At 43.8% G+C, this 26,505-nt stretch overlaps 1 protein-coding gene across 1 annotated transcript in view; it reads left to right on the top strand.

Moving 5' to 3' along the window:
* The window catches only part of MYO10 (myosin X), a 270,607-nt gene that overhangs the window by 99,278 nt on the left and 144,824 nt on the right, over positions 1 to 26,505 (top strand). Inside the window, exon 3 of the mRNA XM_055112175.3 lies at positions 18,819 to 18,977. Within this exon, the coding sequence (XP_054968150.1) occupies positions 18,819 to 18,977 (159 nt within the window). The remainder of the gene's footprint in view (positions 1 to 18,818; positions 18,978 to 26,505) is intronic.

Raw genomic sequence — 26,505 nt, 5'->3', positions numbered from 1 at the left:
TGCCAAATAATACTCCCTGGTATAGTCACACCACATTATGTCTATCTGTCATCTGTTACGACCATTTGGGTTGTTTCCACTTTCGGCTAGTAGGAAAAATGCTGGTACGAACATTCATGGTAACCTTTTCGTGTGGACATACGTTTTTATTTTTCTTGGGTATATATCTAGGAGTGAATTGCTGGATCATATGGTAACTGTATTTAGCCTTTCAAAGAATGGCCAGACTGTTTTCCAAAGCGTCTGCACCATTTTACTTTCCCACCAGCCATGAGTTAACTCATATACGTTTAAAAGGCATAAATAGAACTATCAAGAGAGCAGAGAACAATTTTAAGTTTTAAAAAAATCCCGATACGAATCTCAAAGTCTCTGAAGGACGTGACTGCTCTGAATGAGATACAGCTTTTCCCAGTTTTCAGATATCCACAAGGTGGGGGCTGTGTACCCCTTGGTGCATGTCCATCATATGTTCATCAGTTTCCATCTGCCCATCTTCTTGGGCACATGTGTAGTCATTGAGTTTTTGGTGTTGGCCTTCTTCATTATCTTTGACTCTGGAATGTAGAAAATGAGGTGGAGTTGATGGATGAAGATGCAAACCACTGGAGGTGGGTTATAACCAAAGTAGGAATAGGGGTTAAATTTTTACTATTTTTGTCTGTAACAGTGGAGGAGGAGCTGTTCTCTCATACGAATAGTGACCATTTGTTATCTACTGAAAGAGTGTAAGAGCCCCTTTGTCCTTATACTGTGTTTTGATTCCATCGCATTCTAAAATGCAAATTTGAATAGATAAGATTGCAAGGATATCACCAGAAAGAAAGAATCTCCAGACACTCTTTTTGGGAGGGGGATGAGAAGTTAGGCAAGGAGTGAGGATACTGACAGTAGTATGCCCCTATCTCTCCTAAACTTTGTTCTTAGGAGGTTTCAACCTGATTCCCATCAGTTTCCCTAACCCTCAGATCCTCTGGCTCTTAGATATTCAGACCAGATTTCCGGTACAAGCTGTGCAGGGCTTTTACATCCTTTGCTTTCATAGACACTTACAAAGACACAGCAATTTCTTGTTGACACATTTGAGAGGAGTAGGGGGAACAAGTGACCTTATTTTTATCATGATCCATGTACTGGGAAAACTCTCCCAGAGCATGATATTAATGTTTTTGTTATCAAAAATGTCTTTTTTTTTTTTTAAAAGACTTTTGCCCTCCTTAATTAGTAACCTACTTTTTTTTTGGGTCTTTCTTCTTTCTGGCCTTCTGCCTTTCCCTAATCTTTCCATTAATTCAGAGAGTGTTTTCCTGATATTTCTACAGATTTCCTTGACAGTGGGGATGGGATTGGTGGACAGGAAGAGTGTAGGGAGATAATTATGTCATATTCTGAGCTGATGTGTCTTGTTATCTTCTGGATGTTGTGAGTTCTTCTAGTTTTTGTACCATAAGTTTGAGCCAAGCTGACATCTTGCTGTCTTTGTACATATTTCACCAAAAAAAAAAAAAAACAGCCAAAAATGACTTTGGTATGATCTCGGCTCACTGGAACCTCAGCTTCTTGTGCCTCAGCTTCCTGAGTAGCTGGGATTACAGGCATGCTCCACAACGCCCGGCTAATTTTGTATTTTTTAGTAGAGATGGGGTTTCATCATGTTGGCCAGGCTGATCTCGAACTCCTGACCTCAGGTGATCTGCCCACCCTATCTCAAAGTGCTGGGATTACAGGCGCGAGCCACCACGCCAGGCCCCGATTCTGTTTTTGTTCACTGGATTAATAAATACCTTGTGTGTAATCTCTAAATTCTTCCCCACCCCTCTACCCACCCGAGACAGTCTCACTCTGTCGTCCATGCTGGAGTACAGTGGCGCAATCTCGACTTACTGCAACCTCCACCTCCTGGGTTCAAGCAATTCTCCTGCCTCAGCCTCTCGAGTAGCTGGGGTACAGGCGTGTGCCACCACGGTGGCCCGCCTAATTTTTGTATTGTTAGTAGAGATGGGGTTTCACCATGTTTTCCAGGCTAGTCTTTAACTCCTGACCTCATGATCCGCCTGCCTCGGCCTCCCAAAGTGTTGGGATTACAGGCGTGAGCCACTGCACCCAACTGTTATCTCTAAATTCTTAATTGGCACTTGGAAATGTGCCCATCTGCCAAAAATGGCTTGGAAAACACATAGTGCTTAAAGCTAGGACCCATTCCATTGATTTTTGTTTAAAACTGAGAGGTGTATTCATATTTGGTTTGAATATGTCTTTTTCATTTCACTTAAGGGCAGCCAAGGAATTACTGTCCTATTATTTAGTTTAAGAAAATTTCAAGGTGACCTGTAAATGAAAAGTGCTGATTTATGACCCAGTCTTTGGAGTTGGTTTTAGGTGACAAACATAAAGTCCTCATCATATAATCTAAGTACCATACGGGGTAGCTGATGTTCATCCCTTTAGCAGAAAATTATTAAGCAGCCATTAGTTCCGGGAATTTGATGAAACAGTGAGAACCCAGAAGTTTTTGTGAGACAAGTCCTGGTCCCCACAGATTGGTCCATACGAGGGTGGTGAGAGGGGGTCCTCAGCACCCCCTGCTATTGTAGACACCAGGATTTGCTCTTGCCCTCCTTCCCATCTACCCACATGCAGTTCCACGTCCTCATCACGGTGCACCAGGAAATCAGCCACTTTGGCATATGAGCTGGAAGTTTCTCTCCTTGATTGATGATTACTAGGCAGGGGTAAGAAAAGCGAGGTTACAATAGAATGTAAGTGACCTGAGAGGTTTCTGTCCAAGGTGCTGTGGGAGAGAAGGCCAGCCCGCTCAGACTAGATGTGGTGGGGAAGCTCAAAAGAGGGGTGACTGGGAGGGTGTGCTGAGCCAAGGAAGGAAAGACAGACCCCAGGAGAGTTAACCCTTACAGGGACTCAAAGTTAATCTAATGCATATGGAGTCAGCTTGGCAGGTGAAACAATGGGGCGTTCAGGGGGCGCCTGGCAGAGAAACCACATTAAATAATTGATATTTTGTCCTCGAAGTGATTGGGAAACAACTGTCAGAGAATTCCAATCAGGGTATGGCCAGATTACATCACTGATAACAGTAATATGACTAACTGAAATATCAGAGTTGCTTACACAGTACCAAGAACTGTGCTAAACGTGTACAATACTTATGTGCATGATCTCACTCTGTTTGCACTAAGAAACATAGCCATTTGGATTATTCTTATATTATAGATGAGGAAACTAAGGATTGGAGAGCAGAGTAACTGGAACAAGTTAAGATTGCTCAGCCAGTGAGGTGCAGAGTGGAGTTCAGCACTGCCAAATCTCATGTTCTACAAACTTGAGCAGTTTCCCTTGAAGGAGGAAAGATTCTAGTCAATCCTGTTTTGGGAAACAGCAGCCAAAGAAACCAAAATCTTATCTCTGAAAATACCTTTCAATTCTATATTATCAAGGCCAAGAAAAATTGTCATTAAAACTAGTAAAATGGCCGGGCACAGTGGCTCACACCTATAATCCCAGCACTTTGGGAGGCTGAGGTGGGCAAATCACGAGGTCAGGAGTTCGAGACCAGCCTGGCCAACATGGTGAAACCTCGTCTCTACTAATAATACAAAAATTATCCAGGTGTGGTGGCGGACACCTGTACTCCCAGCTACTCAGGAGGCTGAGGCAGGAGAATCATTTGAGCCTGGGAGGCGGGGGTTGCAGTGAGCCGAGATCATGCCACTGCACTCCAGCCTGGGCGACAGAGTAAGACTCAATCTCAAAAAAAAAAAAAAAAAAAAAACCTAGTAAAATATATTTTAAAACATCATTAAAATTAAAGTTCAAAATTTAAAGAAACATATCTTGGACTCTAATTTGAGAAACGTTGGCTTTATGCCACAGGATGCTAGAGGCAGAGAGATGAATTTGGAGGCAGTTGTAGAGGTCTGGGTTGAAAGATGTGAGTACTGGAGCCCCAGTAGAGGCAGGAGGAGGTGGAGTAGAGGGAAGGCAGTAGAGGGGAGAGAAGGTGGATTCTAGATGGTGTCATTATCTGATCCCAAGGACTTGCAATGTGGCTGCAGTGGTTGGCAATGGAGGGATTTTAGGTTGACTCTGGTTTCTGGCTTGGGGAGCTGATAGCAAAGGTGTCATTCCCTGAGGAAGGGGTAAGGAAGTAGCCACAAAGTGAACAGGAGGAGATGCCGAGGTCAGTTTTTGTTTTGCGATACTTGTGAAACATCAAGGTGTTTTGGAGTCGTAGGAATGGAGGTTTACAGCAGAGTTTAAGTTCATGCGATAGCCATGTTACCTGAAGGGATCTGGGCTTATGACTGAGAAGACAGGGCTCCAAAAGGGGTTCTAAAATTAAGACCGGGACATGAGGTCAGGAGTAAAGGGCCCTCAGAGGTGAGAGCTCATCCACCAGTAGTTGAGGAGCAAGCAGCCAAGAATTGGGGGTTCCATCCATGCCTCTTGAATTTCTCTAGACTGAAACTTACTATGTTTAAAACCAGAGGGTTAGAGGAGAAGCCCTTTTTTCCTTCTGAGAGCTTGTGACTCCTTGGGTAGATCTTTTGTTTTGTTTTTGTTGTTTTTTTGAAAGCTGTTCTACAATGCTCATTTTATAAAAATGTATTAAACCGCTTATATTTATCCAGATACATTCACTGATAGTGATTTTGATTGGACTGATTTCCTTTTTAAGCCTAGAAATGTATACAAGCTTTAGAAAACAGGGAAAGAGTCATAGAAAAGTATTAAAAACACCTACAAAGCCAGGTGCAGTGGGGAACACCTGTAATCCTAGTACTTTGGGAGGCTGAAGTGGTCAGATTGTTTTGAGCTCAGGAGTTTGACACCAGACTGGACAACGTGGCAAAACCCTGTCTCTACACAAAAATTAGCAGGGCGTGGTGGCATGCGCCTGTAGTCCCTGGTCGGGGGCTAAGGCGGGGAGCATCACTTGAACCCAAGAGGTGGAGGCTGCAGTGAGCTGAGATTGCTCCACTGCACTCCAGGCTGGGTGACAAAGTGAGACCTGTCTCAAAAATAAATAAATAAACACACACACACCCAAAAACCTATAAACTTGCCACACATTATTGGAGTTCTGATATATATAAATTTTTTTATTTCCATAGGTTATTGGGGAAACAGTCGGTGTTTGGTTATATGAATAAGTTCTTTAGTGGTGATTAGAGAGATTTTGGTGCACCCATCACCTGAGTAGTATACACTGCACCCAATTTGTAGTCTTTTATCCCTCACCCCCTTCCCACCCTTTCCCATTGATTCCCCAAAGTCCATTGTGTCATTCTTACGCCTTGGCATCCTCATAGCTTTGCTCCCACATATGAATGAGAACATACGATGTTTGTTTTTCCATTCCTGAGTTACTTCACTTAGAATAATAGTCTCCAGTCTCATCCAGGTTGCTGTGAATACCATTAATTCATTCCTTTTTATGACTGAGTAGTATTCCATTGTATATATATATATATACATACCACAGTTTCTTTATCCACTCGTTGATGGATGGGCATTTGGGCTGGTTCCACATTGTTGCAATTGCGAATTGTGCTGCTATAAACGTGCGTGCGCAAGTATCTTTTTTGTATGATGACTTCTTTTTCTCTGGGTAGATACCCAGTAGTGGGATTGCTGGATCAAATGGTAGTTCTACTTTTAGTTCTTCAAGGAATCTCCACACCGTTTTCCATGGTGGTTGTACTTGTTTACATTCCCACCAGCAGTGTAGAAGTGTTCCCTGTTCACCGCATCCATGACAACATTGATTCTTCTTTAATTTTTTGATTGTGGCCGTTCCTGCAGGAGTAAGGTGGTGTCACATGGTGGTTTTGATTTGCATTTCCTGATCATTAGTGGTGTGGAACATGTTTTCATATGTTTCTTGGCCATTTGTGTATCATCTTTTGGTCCCATGTCTCCTTTACTCAGCTTCCCTCAGTGACATCTTGCAAAACCAGAGCGTAACATCCCAGCCAGGATATTGACATTGAAGCGGTGGATACAGATCATTTCCATCAGCACAGGACCCTCCTGTTGCCCTTCACAGCCATCCTCATTACCCTCCTGCCCAGTTCCCTCCTTAGCCTCTGGCAACCACCAGTCTGTTCTTCATCCTCTGTAATTTTGTCATTTCAAGAATATTCTATGAATAGAATCACATAGCATGTAACCAGGAATTGGCTTTTTCAGCTTTTGCTTATTGTAAATGTGCTATAAATATTTGTGTGCAAGTTTTTTTTGCAAATGTAAGTTTTTAGAATGAAGGCCCAAGAGTGCAGTCGCCCTGTGTGTGTGTGTGTGTGTCTATTAAAAAAATAACCCTAGGATTATACTACATATATGCATAGTAGAATTTTATTACAAATTCATTTTAGTATAACTCCACAATGAAAAAACCATTTTTATACAGTGATTGTTTTCTGCACACTAAATTCCTAAATGTGGAAAGACTGGCTTGAAGAGTTTGAATATCTTTATTTTTTTCTTGATAGACTTGGCCTGCATAGTGGGTATAAGCAACAAGAAAGCGTTCTAATTACACATCTTAGCATAACGAAAACAACAAGGATGCTTTTCTTTGTGCAGTAGATGTCCCTTAAAAATTATACAGAAAGTTTTCTTTTGTGAATAACAAAGTACTGTAGTTGAGGATTTAAAGGAAATCTGTACCTGAGTCTATAAAATCACAGTTCCTGACCTTACATATAAATACAAATTTGAGGTCTGGTTTTCCCTTTTTTTTTTTTTTTTTTTGAGATGGAGTCTCCCTCTGTCGCCCAGGCTGGAGTGCAGTGGCACAATCTCAGCTCACTGCAACCTCTGCCTCCTGGGTTCAAGTAATTTGTCAACCTCAGCCTCCCAAGTAGCTGGGACTAAAGGCGCGCACCATGACGTCCGGCTAATTTTTGTGATTTTTAGTAGGGGTTTCACCACGTTGGCCAGGCTGGTCCTGAACTCCTCACCTCACGTGATCCGCCTGCCTCGGCCTCTCAAAGTGCTGGGATGAGAGGTGTGAGCCATCGCACCTGGCTGGTTTTCCTTAATGTACAACTATCCTAGTATATTCTTGTGTGTGTGTGCGTGTGTGTGTGTGTGTGTATTAGCCGTTCCTTCCAACTGAGCTAACTCTGTGTGGCAGTTAACTTTTTCCTCTTAAGTTACCAAGAGTGGTCAGGGCCTGGGTATCACCGAGGCCTTTCTGGTTGCTGAGTAGTTACTGTGAAAGTGTGTTCGTTGCGTCTGCACTGCTTGTTGTGTGGCATCTCCACTGGCAGATGTGCTGCTGGCACACTAGCCCCTAGATGTTTCAGACTTCTTGACTTATCCTGTTAGCCTGCCTGCAGCCCTGCGGCGCCGTCAGAAAGGTTTGAGCTGGATGGTTAGGATTTACCGCTCAGTGACTGGTCTGCCGGCAGCTTTATGATGTTGTATGCACCATCCCTGATACTTTTGGGGGTGCGCGATTTGTGTACATGATGGCAGGAAGAAGCCTTCCATTTTGGGAACAGCAGTGTTTGTGGCAATTGCTCCTCAAGAGGATTCAGAAGATTGCTTTCCTATGGAGTTTCTGTTGAATTGCATCTTGCAGTGAGATTTATTCTTTATCTCTTGTCTCTAGAAAGTCTCGGTGTTGTGTTTGATATTAGTGTTGTCCATGATGATGAGTAGGTAGAGAAGATTCTGTGCCCTCCCTAACCACTTATGTGCCTTTCATGTCCTTCAGGTCAGAAGCCAGGCAGCACCCAGGGCACAGGGGGCCCTTCCCAAGTCAGCCCCTGCTGCAGCCACGCTCAACCACAGATGCCCCGTGCCACATCACCCTTGCATCTGTGTCCCTCCTGGCCATTACCTGTCCCACATGGATCATCTCTATTGTGCCCTGGGCATTTCTACCATAACAGCCCTACTGCACTGTCAGGATTGCCTATTTTTCAGAACCCTCAGTGGACTGTAAACTCTTTGCAGGGAGGGGCTGTTTAATTAATCATTGTATCCCCAGGGTCCAGCTAACAGGCCACCATGAGTGATTGAGGAAACTTAAAAGAGAGTAAATAAATGAAAAGTAATGGAATAAATGAGTGAGATTAAACCTAGTACACTGGGGCTGGGCATGGTGGTGTGCACCTGTAGTCCCAGTTAACTCTGTAGGCTGAGGCGGGAGGACTGCTTGAGCCCAGGAGTTCCAGGCTGTAGTTCACTCCAGCCTGGGTGACAGAGTGAGACCCTGTCTCAAAACAAAACAAAACAAAACAAACCTAGTGTACCAGGAAAGTGATGCAAAATCAGCTTGTCCTTCCTCCTCTCTACCCTGCCCTCTCCTTTGAAGGGTCACTGGGATTCTTTGCTTTTTTTTTTTTTTTTTTTTGGAGACAGAGTCTCTCTCTGTCATCCAGGCTGGAGTGCAGTGGTGCAATCTCAGCTCACTGCAACCTGCACCTCCTCGGTTTAAGTGATTCCCCTGCCTCAGCCTCCCAAGTAACTAGGATTACAGGCATGTGACACCGTGCCCTGCTAACTTTTGTTATTTTTAGTAGAGACGGGGGGTGGTGGTTTCACCATGTTGGCCAGGCTGGTCTTGAACTCCTGACCTCAGGTGATCCAAAATGCTGACCTCGTCTTCCCAAAGTGCTGGGATTATACCTTCTTTGCTTTTGACTCCATTCCCAGGGCATCCACCCTCAGCGATCTCTTTGCCTTCATCTTCATGATGTAATCACACCACGTTCTCCTTGTCAATTTAAAAGGGGAGCAACTCAAGCAAAGTGGAGGGCTAAGGGGACAGTAGCACCAGCAGTGGGCCAGGCAGGGGTGAGCTGTGTGCTGCCCTCACCAATCTAAGCCTCAGCATCTCTGCCGCGGAGATACTAATGCCTTTACCGTATACATTCGAACATCAATTCAGGGTGAGGAATGTGCCCAGGGACTCATAGCCAGTAAGGAAGTGACGGAGCTGGAATTCAAAAGGCCATCTCTGAACACGTGGCCCTCTAAGGTCTGACTCTACCATGCATGCTTCCCCATGATACCAAGAAATTGAACTCTCCCTGTGCTGTGTGCTGTTGGGGAAGTTTCCTGACTTCTCTGATCCTCTGTGAATCCATCCTTTTAAAAATGAGCATCAGTATTACCTCCCCTTCTGAGGATCAAATGAGGTAACATTAGCAATGTCTGATGCACGCAGCTGGCACTTAATAAACCCGTTCCCTCTGCTTGGCCCTCTTATTTTGTTTTGGCACCTAAAGGATACACTGGGCATTGAAAACCTGATGACAGTTTAAAGGACTTAATTTCACAAACTAGTTTGAGTCTTTGAAAAAGAAAATAACAATCTTTGTGTTATCTATACTTCATAGTCAGTTATCTAACAAAGTAGCAGAAGAGTTACGTATATAAAGATAACATTGGCTGGGCGCAGTGGCTCACGCCTGTAATCCCAACACTTTGGGAAGCCAGGGTGGGCGGATCACTTGAGTACGGGAGTTCGAGACCAGCCTGGCCATCATGGTGAAACCACATCTCTACTAAAAATACAAAAATTAGCCAGGCTTGGTGGTGCTTGCCTGTAATTCCAGCTATTTGGGAGGCTGAGCCAGGAGAATTGCTTGAACCCAGGAGGCGGAGGAGGTTGCAGTGAGTCGAGACTGCGCCACTGCATTCCAGCCTGGGTGACAGTGAGACTCCGTCTCCAAAAAAACAAAAAAAGGTAATGTTAACCCCTAGGCTATAGTAACTAGAGTGCCAAATCTCTGACAAGTTTGAGCTGAAAACAGGGCAGTATTGCTATTTTTTCCTCCGCACGCTAGCAGAGTAGACCTGTGTGAATTTCCTTTTGATTAGATTCCAATGAAATTCTCTAGGGGACTTGACGTTTTCATGCCCCCAAATAATTTCTCCAGTCTTGTGAGGAAGCAGCAAAAACAATAGGAAAAGGCAGATTTTCAGTTAGGTGGATTGTTTTCTTCTTAGACTCTTCTTGGTTGCAAAGGAACGCCATCAAAGTATAAATTACTCAGTACAAAATAATCATGGAGCTTAAGCATGCGTACACCAGTCATTGAAAGCACAGGGTCAGTGAAGCTGAACATAAGCTTGTTTTTGTTTACATGATTGCTCATTTCAGCCACATGTCAGGAGGCAGATGTCTTAACAACCTTTGTTATTGATCATTACTTTGATTCATGAATTAAAGAGCCAATACACAAAAGGAGGAAAATAAGAGCGACATCCCCAGAAACAATGTGGAATTCCAGGAAAAATCTAAACGAGGCCAGCCAACTTCGTGCAAAGGGATTAAAATAGGAGAAGAGAGTGTTATGACAAATAGCTTTTCATCAGAGAGCTTACAGGCAAGGTTGTCATAAAACATGGAGAACGCACACGCAGCCTCCCTTTGCCCGCTCCTTCCTCCCGCACAGGAGCTGTTCTGGAGAGTGTGTTCTCTCTCATCTTCAGAGCCTGGGCTCCTCCCGCCGCACTCCCTGAGACTCTTGCTTTTTCCTCATAGAATGCTCTATGTTGTTCTTTGTATTCTGTTCCCCTGATAGGAATTGCTACCTTTTATTGTGTTCTTGTTGTATGCCAGTCACTGTGACTTTTACCTAGATTATTTTCCTTAGTTTTTATGATAATTCTAAGAGTTGTCTCTGATCATCATCCTTATTTTACAGACGGAGAAAATACTGGGCCAGAGAAATGAAAATCTTGTTTGTTGTCCTTAAGTTATAGGTAGCATAGATCTAGGAGAGGTCAATCCAGCTAGAAATGATTCAAAGGCCATGTTTGCCTCTTATTCCACTCTTTTTTGTTGTGTTTCTTTTTATTACTATGTTTTGTTTTTTGAGACTGAGTCTCGTTCTATATCACCCAGGCTGGAGTGCAGTGTTGCAATCTTGGCTCACTGTAACCTCCGCCTCCTGGGTTCAAGCGATTTTCTTGCCTCTGCCTCCCAAGTAGCTGGGATTACAGGCACCCACCACCATGCCCGGCTAATTATTGTATTTTTAGTAGAGACAGGGTTTCACCGTGTTGACCAGGCTGGTCTCGAACTCCTGACCTGCCACCTTGATCTGCCCACCTTGGCTTCCGAAAGTGCTGGAATTACAGGTATGAGCCACCGTGCCTGGCCTGGTTTTGTTTTTTGAGACAGGGTCTCGCTGTCTTGTCCAGGCTGGAGTGCAATGACGTGATCTCAGCACACTGCAATGTCCGCCTCCTGGGCTCAAGTAATTCTCATGCCTCAGCCTCCTGAATAGCTGAGATTACCGGCATACGCCACTGCATCCGGCTGTCCACTCTGCCTTTCTATATGTATAATACCCATTTTGAGGGCCAGGACCATTCCTTCAGTATTTGTTGAGTCTGCCAGGGCTGGGCACTGGGGACAAGATGGACTGGGTTCCTGCCTCAGAGTAGTGAGGCGTGAAGTCAACTGAGAGGGTCATAGCTGGCATTTAAAAGAAATGAAATAGGATATAAAATATAGGGAGGCATCAAACGTTGTGATGCTGAGTGTTGTGTTAGGAAACTTTTGTTAAACTACAGTAGTTCACAGGGAAAAACATTTCTCACTGTGGGTCGTGGTCAGAAGAGTGTGAAAGATCCTGACCAAGAGGTTCCAGGGTGGGGGTGTGATGGCTTTTAAACAAGATAATGGATAAGTGATTATAATGTGTCATAAGGAGCAATGAAGACACACACGTGATAGAATAAGGAAGAGAGTGGCAGGGGTGCCTCTGGGCAAGACCACTGGTGTCTTCCGAGAGGATAGCATTTGAGCTGAGACCCCAAGGAGGAGAGTAGCAGGAAGACAGTTGCCCAGACATGGGAAGAGGTGCAAGATCCAGGGCCAGGAAGGAGCAAAGGAATATTCTCAGAAACAGAGATAGTGTGGACCATATTGTTTGACCATAATTAATGCAGTACAATTAGAAAATCTCAAAAATATAAGCAGTCTCCAATTCCTAGAAATCCTCCTCCTCCTCCTTAACTTGGGTCAAATAAAAACGAATGAATATAATATGACATAATATTGTCATGCTGATTTTGATTTACCTCTATTCAGTGTTTTTATTTCTTCGATTGTTTTTGAAAGTTTTTTCGTTTTGTTTTGTTTTGTTTCTTTGAGACAGAGTCTTGCTCTTTTGCCCAGTCTGGTGTGTAGTGGTGTGATCTTGGCTCACTGCAACCTCCGCCTCCCGGGTTCAAGCGATTCTCCTGCCTCAGCCTCCTGAGTAGCTGGGACTACAGGCGCCCGCCACCACGCCCAGCTAATTTTTGTGTTTTTAGTAGAGACAGGGTTTCACCATGTTGGCCAGGTTGGTCTCAATCTCTTGACCTCGTGATTCGCCTGCCTTGACCTCCCAAAGTGCTGGGATTACAAGCGTGAGCCACCGCGCCCGGCTGAAAGATGTTTTTGTGATTTATGAAAAGTTTTACTTACAGGCATTGGCTTATTGTCATCATTTTTACTTAGTGTCTGGGTAGACATCTGGTTGTTTGGCATCTCAGGACATTTCTAGACTGTACTATTGTCATTTTGGGTAGTATTGGGTATCACTTTGATGTTTGGCAGCATTCCTGGTCTGTGCCCATTTAATGCCAGGTAGCACCCTTCTCCTCTCCCCCAAATTCTAACAACCAAAAATCTTTCCAGGTGTTGTCAAGTGTCCCCAGCAGTGGCGGGGGCGGGAAGGAGATTGAGAACCTCTACTCTAACAGAAAAGCCAAGCTAGTGTGAGAGGAAGATGCTGTGCTTGAGAATACTCTGTATGTCATCTAGCGATTAGGGTTTTTATTTTTTCATTTTAATTTCCCTTCAGTTGGAAAAGTTAGGTTTTAAGACTGGGGGCTCCTAATGACTTGTAATAAAAGAAATCTGTGTATAAGCCCCTTCTCCAAGTTATGTTTTCAGTCGTATTGATCAGTTTCCTTTGTTCTGCCCCCACGCCAATCCAGTTCACCATGTTACCAGCGGTTTGTACTTCTAGAACAGAACAGTTTGTTCTCAGGTATCATTTTATCCAAGTGGATTTCTTGTCTGTTAATCCTCCATGTTTTGCTCATTCCTTCCCTCCTTTTCCATAGTTTATGCTCCATTAAAGTAACTCAGTTTATTCCAACTTGTGATTTTTAGAAAAACATCTTGTTACAGTATTGTGGCCCTTGTTTCCTTCAGGAAAAGTTCCATAAAAATAACCGCCCCCCGCCCCCCGCCCCCAGCCAGGCGCAGTGGCTTATGCTTGTAATCCCAACATTTTGGGAGGCCAAGGCGGGCAGATCACGAGGTCAGGAGATCAAGACCATCCTGGCTAACACGGTGAAACCCGTCTCTACTAAAAATACAAAAAAAATTAGCTGGGCGTGGTGGCAGGCACCAGTAGTCCCAGCTACTCGGGAGGCTGAGGCAGGAGAATGGCATGAACCCTGGAGGCGGAGTTTGCAGTGAGCCGAGATTGTGCCACTGCACTCTAGCCTGGGTGGCGACAGAGTGAGACTCCGTCTCAAAAAAAAAAAAAAAAAAAAAAAAAAAAAAAAAAAAAAATCCCCCCTCCCACCCCACTTCCCCCCCCCTCCCCTGCAAGATGGAGTCTTGCCCTGTCATCCAGACTGGAGTGCAGTGGTGCCATCTCGGCTCACTACAACATCTGCCCCCCGGGTTCAAGTGATTCTCATGCCTCAGCCTCTTGATTAGCTGGGATTACCGTCACATGCCACCCTGCCTGGCTAATTTTTGTGTTTTTACTAGTGACGGGATTTCACCACGTTGGCCAGGCTGGTCTTGAACTCCTGGCCTCAAGTGATCTGCTGGCTGCCTCAGCCTCCCAAAGTGCTGGGATTACAGGCGTGAGCTACTGAGCCCAGCCAGTAATCCCATTCTTTAAACTTAGAGTTTTCTTTCCTGCTGTATACCTTGCACGACTAATACCCTGCTAATTGTTGCACATAGAGGTGACTTTTGATAGTTCAAGAATCTCTCTTAAGAAATTCTTCAGTAAGATTGTGGGTCTCTTTAATCCTTTGAAATCTTTCCAAATTAGGCCGGGTGCGGTGGCTCACGCCTGTAATCCCAGCACTTTGGGAGGCCGAGGCGGGCGGATCACGAGGTCAGGAGATCGAGACCCTCCTGGCTAACACAGTGAAACCCCGTCTCTACTAAAAATATAAAAAATTAGCCGGGCGTGGTTGCGGGCGCCTGTAGTCCCAGCTACGCGGGAGGCTGAGGCAGGAGAATGGCCTGAACCTGGGAGGCGGAGCTTGCGGTGAGCCGAGATTGTGCCACTGCACTCCAGCCTGGGTGACAGAGTGAGACTCCGTCTCAAAAAAAAAAAAAAAGAAATCTTTCCAAATTAAATCAGGTGTTCACTCACCCAATAATGTATTAAGATACTGGAACGCAGGGCGCTGGTTCTGTTTCTCACCTCCTTAGGGTTTCTCCTTTAATATTAATCCATCAGGCTGCCCCTGAATACCTGATGTAATTATAACCCCCAGGTACTCCTCAGTCCACCCTGACCTTCATTACGTTTCATAGACTCCATCACCACCTGCGATACTGTCTATTCACTTGTATATTTGTTTTTTATTTTCTTCCCTTGAATTGGAATGTAAGCTCGATCCCCAGTGCCTAGAACACACCGGCCAAACAATGTTTAAAAATTTGCTTGAATGAGTGATTTTCTAAATTTCTAAAAATTTTTCCTCATAGGAATTATTTGCTTGACTCGTTTTTTTTTTCCAACTTTTATTTTAAGTTTAGTTTGTCACGTAGGTAAACGTGTGCCGTGGTGGCTTGCCGCACACGCCATCCCATCACCTAGGTCTTAGGCCCAGCATCCATTAGCTATTCTTCCTGATGCTCTCCCCAAATTTCTAAATGTATCTGATCCTTATTTAGCACCTTCTGAATGCCAGACAGTGTTCTAAGGTCTTTACCAACTTGAGCCCACCTCTGAATGGATGGTTTATCCTTGCTTTTCCTCCACAAATACATTTTTCTCTACTATTCTTTTTTTTTTTGAAATACATATTGTTTTGAGCAGCTGCAATCCTGTATCTTGACATAATGTTTTGTTTCTTTTTTCCTCTTCCTAGCCTTCTGTTTTATTCATGTAGCTATTGTCTCCCGTCATGATTCTGTCTTCCTGTGGTCCTGAGAAGGAATGGTTCTAGTTCTCTTGATTTTTCCACCCCTGGAATGGGCATGCGTAGTGTGCTCCTGAAAATAGGAGGAAAGGGGCCGGGCGTGGTGGCTCACGCCTGTAATCCCAGCACTTTGGGAGGCCGAGGCAGGCGGATCACGAGGTCAGGAGATCAAGACCATCCTGGCTAACACAGTGAAACCCCATCTCTACTAAAAATACAAAAAATTAGCCGGGCGTGGTGGCGGGCGCCTGTAGTCCCAGCTACTCGGGAGGCTGATGCAGGAGAATGGCATGAACCTGGGAGGTGGAGGTTGCCGTGAGCCAAGATCGTGCCACTGCACTCCAGCCTGGGTGACAGAGCGAGACTCCGTCTCAAAAAAAAAAAAAAAAAAAAAAAAAAAGAAAATAGGAGGAAAGGAAGTCAAATGTATGAAGGTGGGGAACTCTAGTTTACAGGTTATAGCCCTATTTTTCAGTGATGGTTTCCAGCTCTGAACTGTTCACTTGGGCTATACATGATTTTGCTATTCCTGGTGCATCAAAAAAGACAATGAAATGTGTACGTAGCATGTACACATAGGATGTACACATTTCATTGTCTTTTTTGATGCACCAGGAACAGCAAGATAATTACATAGGATGTAAACATTAAGTCATTTTATATATATACCTTATATAGATATTTTATACATATATATACATACATATACAAAACATTTTATTATATATTATACATTATACTTATATAATATATATTATACATTATACATATATAAAACATCTTATATATTATATATTATACATATATGTATATAAACATCTTACATAATATATTAGGATATAAGGTATCTTAAGATATTAGATCTTATATAATATATATAAGATTTTTATATGTATAGATGTATAATATATAATATATAAGATATTTTATATATGTAAAATACATATAAGATATATGTATTACATATAAGATGTTTTATATGTGTGAAATATATACCATACACATTATATGTAATAAGTATGTGTATATTACATATATGTAAAATATAATTAGTGTCTGTGTTTTGTAGTGTCTTAAGTATTATGTATGATTATTTCCAGAAAGCAGAATATGTATCTATAAATACAAGTAAAAATTATAATATTCTAAATCTTCAAAATCTGGATTTCTCAGTATACCTAGAGTGACAGTTGGTAGAAGCTGTTTGTTTTCACGTTGAGAAGGACTTGCTGTTGGTGAGTTTGCAGGGGCTGGAGAGGGAGATAGTTGTGCTGGCTTCAGTGCCCTGTCTTCTTGCTTAGAAGAAAATTTGGGAAGGGAACTCGAGTTGCACTGGCAGGAGCCTTGAGTCAGCAGAGTGAGATGAGACCTCAGGTGTGTGCCGGGAGCTGGCAGGTGGCATGGGCTCTTCTTTATACTACTTGGTTGGCCGAGAGTCGACCAGCAGGCAAGTTCTGTTTCTGCCCCACCCTGGTGGGCACTTTCTTTGGAAGACGCAAGTACCTGTCTGGTTGTAGCTCTTCTGAAAACGTGCCTGGATTGGCATCATGGGGATGTGGCGTGCTAGGGGAAGGCAGGGCATTCTAGCTATTTAACTTCTGGGAATTTCTAGGTTGCCCCAAGGCTGCTTTGACTCTGGCCTAAGTTTCTGTTTCTTAACTTTCTTCCATGGTGTTGATGACTTAAAATGAAGGGTCTATGTGTTTCTTCACTCTTGAATGTCCTTGTGCCTTCTGGGTGCGAAGCACTTCTACCCTGCTCCCTAGGTGGCCCCAGGCCTCTGCCAGCCCTGTGGGGCTCATGTGGCAGGGTTGGCCACCTTACCATGAGATGGGGCCACTAGGACTGTCTCCTCTCCTGGTGGATGTCTGAGCCCAGGAAGCAGCTGGGGACAGCGGCTTTTCTTCATAAGAGACGGGTGGGTCCCTATCTTGGCCTCGAGCAGTTTCTCAGGACTGGCTTGACCAACTCTGGTGGTTCATGTGGCAGAAATGCTACTGCTGAAGTTGTAATTTTTCTCTAGAAAAATGAAACATGCCGTTTGTCATGGCTCATGAAAACCATTGGATTGGTACTTTTGCATTTCTTAGTGTGTCATTCTCCTTTGCAATAACATACCATTTGTTGCCATGTAGGCAGCCAGTCAGTATCTAAAAATAGCCTCTCCAATAAAATTCCACACATATGATTGCAGAAAATTGTTTTGTGTGCACACATGCACATGCCAGTGTGTGCGTGTCTGAAGGCTGAGCACTTTTCATGTTATTTAACATCCTTTTTTTTTTTAAATCTCTTGATGTTTTTATTTTACTTAAAGGAGGATTGTGATCCAAGTATTTAAAAACTACCAACTCTAGTAAATGAGTAAATACAGAGTGGAACTCCGCAATCAAATGATTTTGTTATTGCTTGAGTTTGTAAAGCTGGTCAAGCTTTGGTCAACAGATGGAGCTTAATGTGATGTGGTTAATCCTGAACCAAATCACTTAGGACGAAGAACACTGAGTAGACATTAGAAATCCATGCAAATTCAGCAATCTGACGGTACCAGAGTCACCGTATATACATGCTATAACATGTCTGTAGCGCTCATTGCTGTTTTTGGAATTTTAAAGAAGATAGGTTCTTGAGCAAACAAAAAAACCAATTTTATTTTAAATCAGAATGCATTTGTTCTGCCGAGAGAGTACACAAATGCTATATATCCTGCTTGAAAGGGAATATTGTCCAAGGAGATTTTCTAAATATTCCTGTGATGATGCGTTCCAGTCTTTGAAAAGATATATAGACTATTTAATCAATATGAACGTATACCATATTTAAAGTACTTAAATTAATAATTAAATGGAATAACTATTATAAAGCTTTGAAATTATGTGATTCAATATGAAACATTATATAGGAAAACCAAATTACTTTCTAAAACTTAGAAAGTTTCTTAATTGTTACCGATTTATATCAAATGGAGAAATAATGCAGAGAAGTGAACTATAAGTTTATAATTTCTGTGACTCCCAAAAGATGGTTCATACTTGAACTAATATCTTTTAGGAACATCTAATAGCAATGGTCAAAATAATTGCTTCTTTTAGAAATATGTAGGTGACAGCTGGGCTCTGTGGTGCATACCTGTAATCCCAGCACTTTTGGGGGGCCAAGACAGGTGGACTGCTTGAGCCCAGGGGTTTGAGACCAGCCTGGGCAACATGACAAAACCCTGTATCTAAAAAAAAAAAAAATGCAACAGTTAGCTGGCTGGTGACACACGCCTGTAGTCCCAGCTACTCGGGAGGCTGAGGTGGGAGGATCACTTGAGCCTCAGAGGTGGAAGCTGCAGTGAGCTGTAATCATGCCACTGCACTCCAGCCTGGGTAACAGAGTGAAATCATGCCTCAAAACAACAACAACAAAGATATATACACACACACACACACACACACACACACACACACACACACACACACACACAGAGACAGAGAGAGAGAGAGAGATAGGTGACATAAAATGAAAAAGATTTTTGCGATATATTTTTGATTGTCCAATTTAGAATCTTTTTCCTGAAATTATACCGAGATTGTATTGTCAGTTTGGGAAACTTGTGTGAAAAATCACTTACTGCTGATAATGAAATAATTGAATTCCTCTCCCTCCCTCAGGTATTCACTTACAAGCAGAGCACAATTACCCACCAGAAGGTGACTGCTATGCACCCCACGAACGAGGAGGGCGTGGATGACATGGCGTCCTTGACAGAGCTCCATGGCGGCTCCATCATGTATAACTTATTCCAGCGGTATAAGAGAAATCAAATATATGTAAGTTCCACTTGTAATTCCTTTAAAAAGATCCTCACGTTTGAGTGAGTGCTTATTTTTGTTTTCAGAGAGTATTTCTTGCCTTTTGAGAATTCTTGTTAATCTAAGTAAAATTATGTTTTCAAGGGATTTGCCACATTAGAAACTTGGGTCAAAAATCATGTTTTCCTAGAGTTTATTGCCTAGGTTTTATTAGTGGGGATTTACTTTCTGTGGAAGGGCCTTCTGCACATCGAGGTAGTTTGACCTTGCTGCTTGTGAATACGCTGTGTTGTGTTCAGTTTCTAAGTGTTCTGCCACGGAAAGAAGTCACGGAGTTGTTAGACTGACTGAGGGAAAATGTTGACTTGTAGACATGAGTACTTGAGCTTAAGCTGTCTTTTCTGGATTTTTCTCTTTCTGTGGATTTTCCGTCATTTTTCTGGCTCTGAAGCCCACCCTAGGGTGATAACTTGCATTCAAGGGAACCCATCTTTCTAAGTTGTGGGATTACCGTTTGCTATTTTGAATGGAGAAATACATAAAAAGTGGACATGCACATTTTTCTCTCAACTTCTATGAAATGTGACTATACCTCTATTATAAAGTGATATTTAAGAATCACTTGTTATAAATTTTTGACATGAAAGTACAGATACTGCATTATCTGTCAAGATCAGTTGACCTGCAGATTTTCTCCCCTTTTCCATCTGCCTGTTTGCAAGTCTTTATAGGAAACTAAAGGCAACTGGTTATGTATGTTTATTTCTCTTATCCAGCTCAAATTTATACAGTTTTTAAGCCAAAATTATAATACTTTAAAAATTCTTGATCTTTTAGTCATTTTTATTCTTTAGGAGTTACATTTCTTTGCCAATATGTTTGTGATTATGATTAATAATAAACTAGCCTTTGCCAGGTGCTGTGGCTCACACCTGTAATCCCAGCACTTTGTGAGGCCGAGGTGGGCGGATCACGAGGTCCGGAGTTTGAGACAAGCCTGACCAACATGGTGAAATCCCGTCTCTACTAAAAATACAAAAACTAGCCGGGCATGGTGGCACATGCCTGTAATCCTGGCTACTCAGGAGGCTGAGGCAGGAGAATTGCTTGAACCCGGGAGGCAGAGGTTGCAGTAAGCCAAGATCGCGCCACTGCACTCCGGCCTGGGCGACAGAGTGAAATTCCGTCTCAAAAAAAAAAAGGCCAGGTGCGGTGGCTCACGCCTGTAATCCCAGCACTTTGGGAGGCTGAGACGGGCGGATCACGAGATCAAGAGATCAGACCATCCTGGCCAACATGGTGAATCCCTGTCTCTACTAAAAATACAAAAATTAGCTGGGCGTGGTGGCGTGCGCCTGTAATCCCAGCTACTCGGGAGCCTGAGGCAGGAGAATCGCTTGAACCTGGGAGGCGGAGTTTGCAGTGAGCTAAGATCGCACCACTGCACTCCAACCAGGCGACAGCAAGACTCCATCTCAAAAAAAAAAAAAAAGAAAAATCAGCCTTAAAATGGATAGTAGGTGCTAATTGAAACTCAAGGCATGCTTAATATTCAGGTTCTTCCAATTTATCTACCCTTAGACTGAGAAAGGAGCTGGGAAAGAGAAAGAATTAGATATTTATGGGTTTAAACTGCTAAATTTTCCTCAGTTAAAAAAAAAAGAGTGTATTTGCCTTTTTTTTTTTTTTTTTTTTTTGAGACAGAGTCTCGCTCTGTCACCAGGCTGGAGTGCACTGGCACTATCTTGGCTCACTGCAGGCTCCGCCTCCTGGGTTCAAGTGATTCTCCTGCCTCAGCCTCCCGAGTAGCTGGGACTACAGGCGTGTGCTACCACGCCCAGCTAATTTTTGTATTTTCAGTAGAGACAAGGTCACCATGTTGGTCAGGATGGTCTCGATCTCCTGACCTTGTGATCCGCCCGCCTCGGCCTCCCAAAGTGCTGGGATTACAAGCATGAGCCACTGTGCCCCGCCCTTTTTTTTTTTTTTTTTTTACACCGTGAAAGTGTCATTTTTGTCAAATCGACCTAATGTTTGCCAAATGTTTTCAAACAGCCCTGTCCAGAGAAATTCAATCATGCTGTAGTCCTCTGACTTGCTGAGCTAGCTTGTCCTCAGTCTTTAGATTAAAATATTTTCCATATGTTCAGAAAAGGTAATGTTTATACATGTTGGTGTGAAAGTGGCGATGCATTCTGTGTTTTGCATGAGCTGGCATAATGTGCATTTATTTCTCTGTTCCCATCTCAAAGATCCCCTTGTAGATGACCAGTGAACCACCTCTTTCCCATAGAATACCACTGCATAGGTATCCACATGACCGCTGCACTGTGCATGTGTTGTTATTATTAAATATTTGACACTGTCGCGTAACTATTTGTTTACATAGCAGTTTCTTTGCTAGGTTTGTCAAGGACTTATTTTGTCTTCCTGGAACCAAGGACACTGCCAGGCACCTGGTAGTTGTGCAATAAATGTTTATAAAATAAATGCCATTCGTATTACAAAGTCTTGTAGTTGATAAAATGTGAACCTGGATTTTAAAATTTTTTATTGGTGTATGTCTCTTGTAGGTGCAGATAGGTTGAATATACCTAATCCAAAGACTCCAAATCCACAATGCTTCAAAATCCAAGACATTTTGCATGCTGATGTGTTGCTGAAAGGAAATGCTCATTGGGAATATTTTGGATTTTGAATTTAACTTAAATTATGCTTAACCAGTACATAGTATGCAAATATTCCAAAATCCAAAAAATATTGAAATCCACAACACTTTGTGTCCCAGGCATTTCACACAAGGGATGCTCAATCTATATTTTGAAACTCATACTTTGCTGTCATTAGAGAAAAAACACAAGTTTGGTTTTTTTTTGTAATAGTGTCTTGCTATGTTGCCCAGGCTAGACTCAAACTCCTGAGCTAAAGTGATCCTCCTGCCTTAGCCTCCTGAGTACCTGGGATTACAGGCACGTGCCCGCATGCCCACCTAGACACAAGTTGTTATTGTACATTTTCAATAGTCAAGAAAAAGTAAGTAAATTAGAAGGAAAAAAAAACTACACAAGGGTTTAAAAGGCAGACCCTTTTAAAAAGTTTTTTATTTATTTTCCTCTTTTCATGATAATAATGTTAAACCTGACAGCTAAATTGCCAATACATACTATGAATAAGATCTTGGTCTTGGAATAAGGTCATATTCTTCCTTTCTAAGGGGAAACCCGCAGGATTTTTGTGCATCCAATTTGCAGTTCAGTTCAGTTAATTATGCCATTGTAGACCTTCCGTTTGAGGCTTGCAAAATTGTATATTATCCATAAAGCAGCCACCATGACTTTTTAAAATTATCATTGAAGCCATTCACCCTAGATGTCAGCGTCTGTTGGACTCCGCTCACATCGAGACAAGACCGCCACCTGTCAGAACAGCCACTGCTTCTCCACATTTGATCCTGGCTCGGAGCAATGCCTGTCTATATCTTTAAAAGAGAAAAAAAATAAAATGTCTTGAATTGTTCCAGAGATGTTGCATTAGTTTTCTTTTGCTGGATAACTAATTACCATAAGTGTACCAAGTTAAAAGAACAAAACGGCCAGGCACGGTGGCTAACGCCTGTAATCCCAGCACTTTGGGAGGCCGAGGCGGGCGGATCACGAGGTCAGGAGATCGAGACCATCCTGGCTAACATGGTGAAACCCCGTCTCCACTAAAAAAAAAGTACAAAAAATTAGCTGGGCGTGGTGGCAGGCGCCTGTAGTCCTAGGTACTCGGGAGGCTGAGGCAGGAAAATGGCGTGAACCCGGGAGGCGGAGCTTGCAGTGAGCTGAGATCGCGCACTGCCCTCCAGCCTGGGTGACAGAGCGAGACTCCGTCTCAGGAAAAAAAATAAATAAATAAAATAAAGATTACAGTTCTGCAGGTTGAAAGTCCCATAGGTCTCACCGGCAGAAATCAAGGTGTCAGCAGGGCTGCGTCTGTTTCCAGATGCTCTAGGGGAGGATCCGTTTCCTGCTCATTGTGTCGTTGGCTGAGTTCAGTTACTTGCAGTTGGAGGACTGAGGTCCTTGTTTTCTTGCTGACTGTCACCTGAGGGCTGTTCCCAGCTTCTAGAGGCCGCTCACATTCCCTGGTCTTCTGATCTGTGGCTCCCTTTCTTCATCTTCAGTGCCAGTAACCATGTATTGTTTCCCTCTCATGGCTTCAAATCTTTCCTCCTTCTCCTCCGCTGTCTTCTTTCTCTGACTGCAGCCAAGAAAGGCTGTCTGCTTTTAAGGCCTCACGTGATTAGATTGGGCCTCCCTGGATGATCTCCCCATCTCAGGCTTCATAACCATAATCACCTGTGCAGAGCCCCTTTGCCATGTGACATTATCTAGTCACAGGCTCTGGGATGAGTGTGGATGGATGTCTTTGCGGGAGGAGCCATTATTCTGCCCACCATACGTGTCCTCCTTTTTTTGTTGTTGTTGGTTTTTTTGTTTTTTAGAGACAGGATCTCACTTTGTCTCCTGGGCTGGAATGCAGTGACATGATCGCTGTTCACTGCAGCCTCTAACTAACTCCTGGGCTCCAGTGATCCTCTCGCCTGAGTATATATATAGTACTACAGTATATAATATATAGGACTATAGGTGTGAGCCACTGCACTTGGTTAATTTTTAAGTTTTTAAAATTTTTTTAAATTTATAAAACATTGCTATGTTGCACAGGCTGGTCTTGAACTCCTGGGCTCAAGTGATCCTCCCTCCTGGGCCTTCCAACGTGTTGGGATGACAGGCATGAGCCTCTGCATCCAGCCAGGTACTCTCCTTTGAGTCATATCATTGAGGAGGGACTCCTGTGGCATTTTCCCCCTGCTGGCATCTGGATGTTTCATTATTTGTTGACTTTCTGTTCTGAGCTGTCAGGTTCTGTGGGTGCTGGCAAGGGTTCATCGCCAGGTAGAGAGGCTGCCATTCTTTGCTAAGGAGTAATGTTAGCTTTTTCTCCTTGGGGACTGGTCTTTTTATCTGAGAACTTTGTCAGAAACCAGGAAAACATTTTTTCCTTGTAGCTTTTGGCATCTTCTATTGAAATGGGGTAGAAAGTGATAAAAAAAAAAATAAAAGCACCCAGAATAGTCAAGTTGGAGTTGATCCCCCCTTTTCTTCACTAACCTCCTCTTTGGCTCCGTATTGATAATTGAATCTTTCTGAACACCAGTTTTTAAAATTAACGTGTTTTCAAAGGTCAGATATCATAATCCCTCTAACAGGGATGTTTTAAAGTAAAAGAAGTGAAAGCTCTGGGAACTTTAACCTTTGTACCTTTCTCTCCATCTTAGCCATCCCATAGCAACAAGTGTTTATTTAGAAAGTTCCTGCCTCAAACTTGGCTCCATTTTAAGGGGGATTTGGAAGAAGTTTACAGCATCATCCCTAGCCTCAAAGCTTGCAATTTAGTGGGGAGATAACACCAAGGCCAGCTCACAGCACATGGCCTTGGATAGCTGAAGGCCTGTCATTGAGGGTTATGTGAGGATGACACAGGCTTGGGTTTGAGTGTGCTTATGAAGCCCCTGAACCTTACCTCTGGGCCCTTTAGCTATTCCTGTGGGTACATTCCTGTCCCAGGCTTGTCCCTGAGGGGACAGAGGCCGTACCGAGTTTGATGCCAGTGTCCATAGGTCTGGATTGCGTGGTTTAAGCTGCAGTGCCTGGGTTAGAGCCCCTCTGCGCTGGCTGTAACTGCCTGTGCAGAAGCCTGGCCTTCTGTGCCCCTGTTAGATTCTCTTCCTGGAACTCCCAGGCTCTTCCTGCCTGAGACTTCCCCTCGTCAATGTTATTCTTCCTCTGGCCACTTCAAGACTAGAGCCCTGCTCTGCTCCCAGTTCCCAGCCAGGGGCCCCAGGTTTCCACCCTGAACCTCTTGGCTATGGGTTTGCTGCCTTGAGGGGAGGGGGTTGGCTCTCTCCTGATTGCCCCCTTCCTTGGAGTGGGTCTGATGAGGGCCTAGACTTCTTCATCTCCTGTCACCACCTGCTAAGACCTGGCAAGGACAAATACCCGCTAAGGAGAGGAGGAGCAGGGTATGTGTTTGTGGTACAGAGACATAACCTATGTGTGGCTCAGGAAGCCCTGTGGAGGTGGTGGTGGTGGTGACGCTACAAAGGCATGAGATCAATCAGCGTTGAGTAGAAAGCCTGGCATGGTGGCTCATGCTTGTAATCCCAGCCCTTTGGGAGGCTGAGGCGGGAGGATCACTTGAGCCCATGAGTTCAAGACAAGCCTGGGCAATTTGGCGAAGTCCCATCTCTACAAAAGATTGCAAAAATTAGCCAGCCGTGGTGGCGTGCCCCTGTAGTCCCTTCTACTCAGGAAGCTGAGGTGGGAGGATTGCCTGAGCCGGGGAGGTTGAGGCAGCAGTGAGCCGAGATTGTGTCACTGTACTCCAGCCTGGGCAACAGAGCAAGACCCTGTCTCAACAAAAGAGAAAAAGAAAAGAATTGATGAGAAGGAAAGGCCAGTGAACACCATACATGAAGATGGAGAGCTGAGAGTGAGCTTGATGCGGCCTCACCGCAGCAGGAGAAGGCTGTCTTTGCTCATGGAATCAGATGCTTGCTGGGGAATGTGCAGAAATTAGGTGGGATGGGCAGCCTGAGGTTAGAAGCCTTAAACCATTGGTTCCCCACCTAGGATGATTCTGCCCTGGGGACATTTTGTAATATCTAAAAGACATTTTTGGTCTCATAGCTATGGTCAAGCGACGCTACTGGCATTTACTGAGTAGAGGCCAGGGATGCTGAGAAACATCCCGGAGTGCCTGGGGCAGCCCCAGAGTCATCTGGCCTAAGATGTCAGTGGTGCCAGAACATCCCTCCCCTACTTACAGCTCACCTGGAAAGTTTGGGGCTGATGGTACACAGACCCCACTATATTTGTTAAAGTTTTCTTTTTGGTTTTTTTTTTTTGAGACGGAGTCTTGCTCTTTCGCCCAGGCTGGAGTGCAGTGGTGCCATGTCGACTCACTGCAACCTCTGCCTCCCGGGTTCAAGCAATTCTTCTGCCTCAGTCTCCTGAGTAGCTGGGATTACAGGCATCCGCCACCACACCTGGCTAATTTTTGTATTTTTTTGTAGATACAGGGTTTCACCACGTTGGCCAGGCTGGTCTCGAACTGACCTCGGGAGATCCACCCGCCTTGGCCTCCCAAAGTGTTGGGATTACAGACGTGAGCCACTGCGCCTGGCCTTTATTTTGTTTTAGAGACAGGATCCCGCTCTGTCACCCAGGCTGGAGTGCAATGGTGTGATCATAGTTCTTTGCAGCCTTGACCTCCCAGGTCAGCCTCTAGAGCAGCTGGGACTACAGGCACACACCACCACGCCTGGCTAATTTTTAAATTTTTGTCAAGACTGGGATCTTGCTATGTTGTCCAGGATGATCTTGAACTCTTGACCTCAAGCCATCCTCCCACCGTGACCTCCCAAAGTGCTGGGATTTATAGGCATGAGCCACCGCACCCAGTCTGTTTAAAGGTTTCTGAAAGGAGAATTTCTCTAAGA

This window comes from Pan paniscus, chromosome 4 (genome assembly GCF_029289425.2).
Source record: "Pan paniscus chromosome 4, NHGRI_mPanPan1-v2.0_pri, whole genome shotgun sequence".
Taxonomy (NCBI): Eukaryota; Metazoa; Chordata; class Mammalia; order Primates; family Hominidae; genus Pan; species Pan paniscus.
The sequence above is the reverse complement of the archived record's forward strand: the minus strand, read 5'-3'. Positions and strand labels throughout refer to the sequence as shown.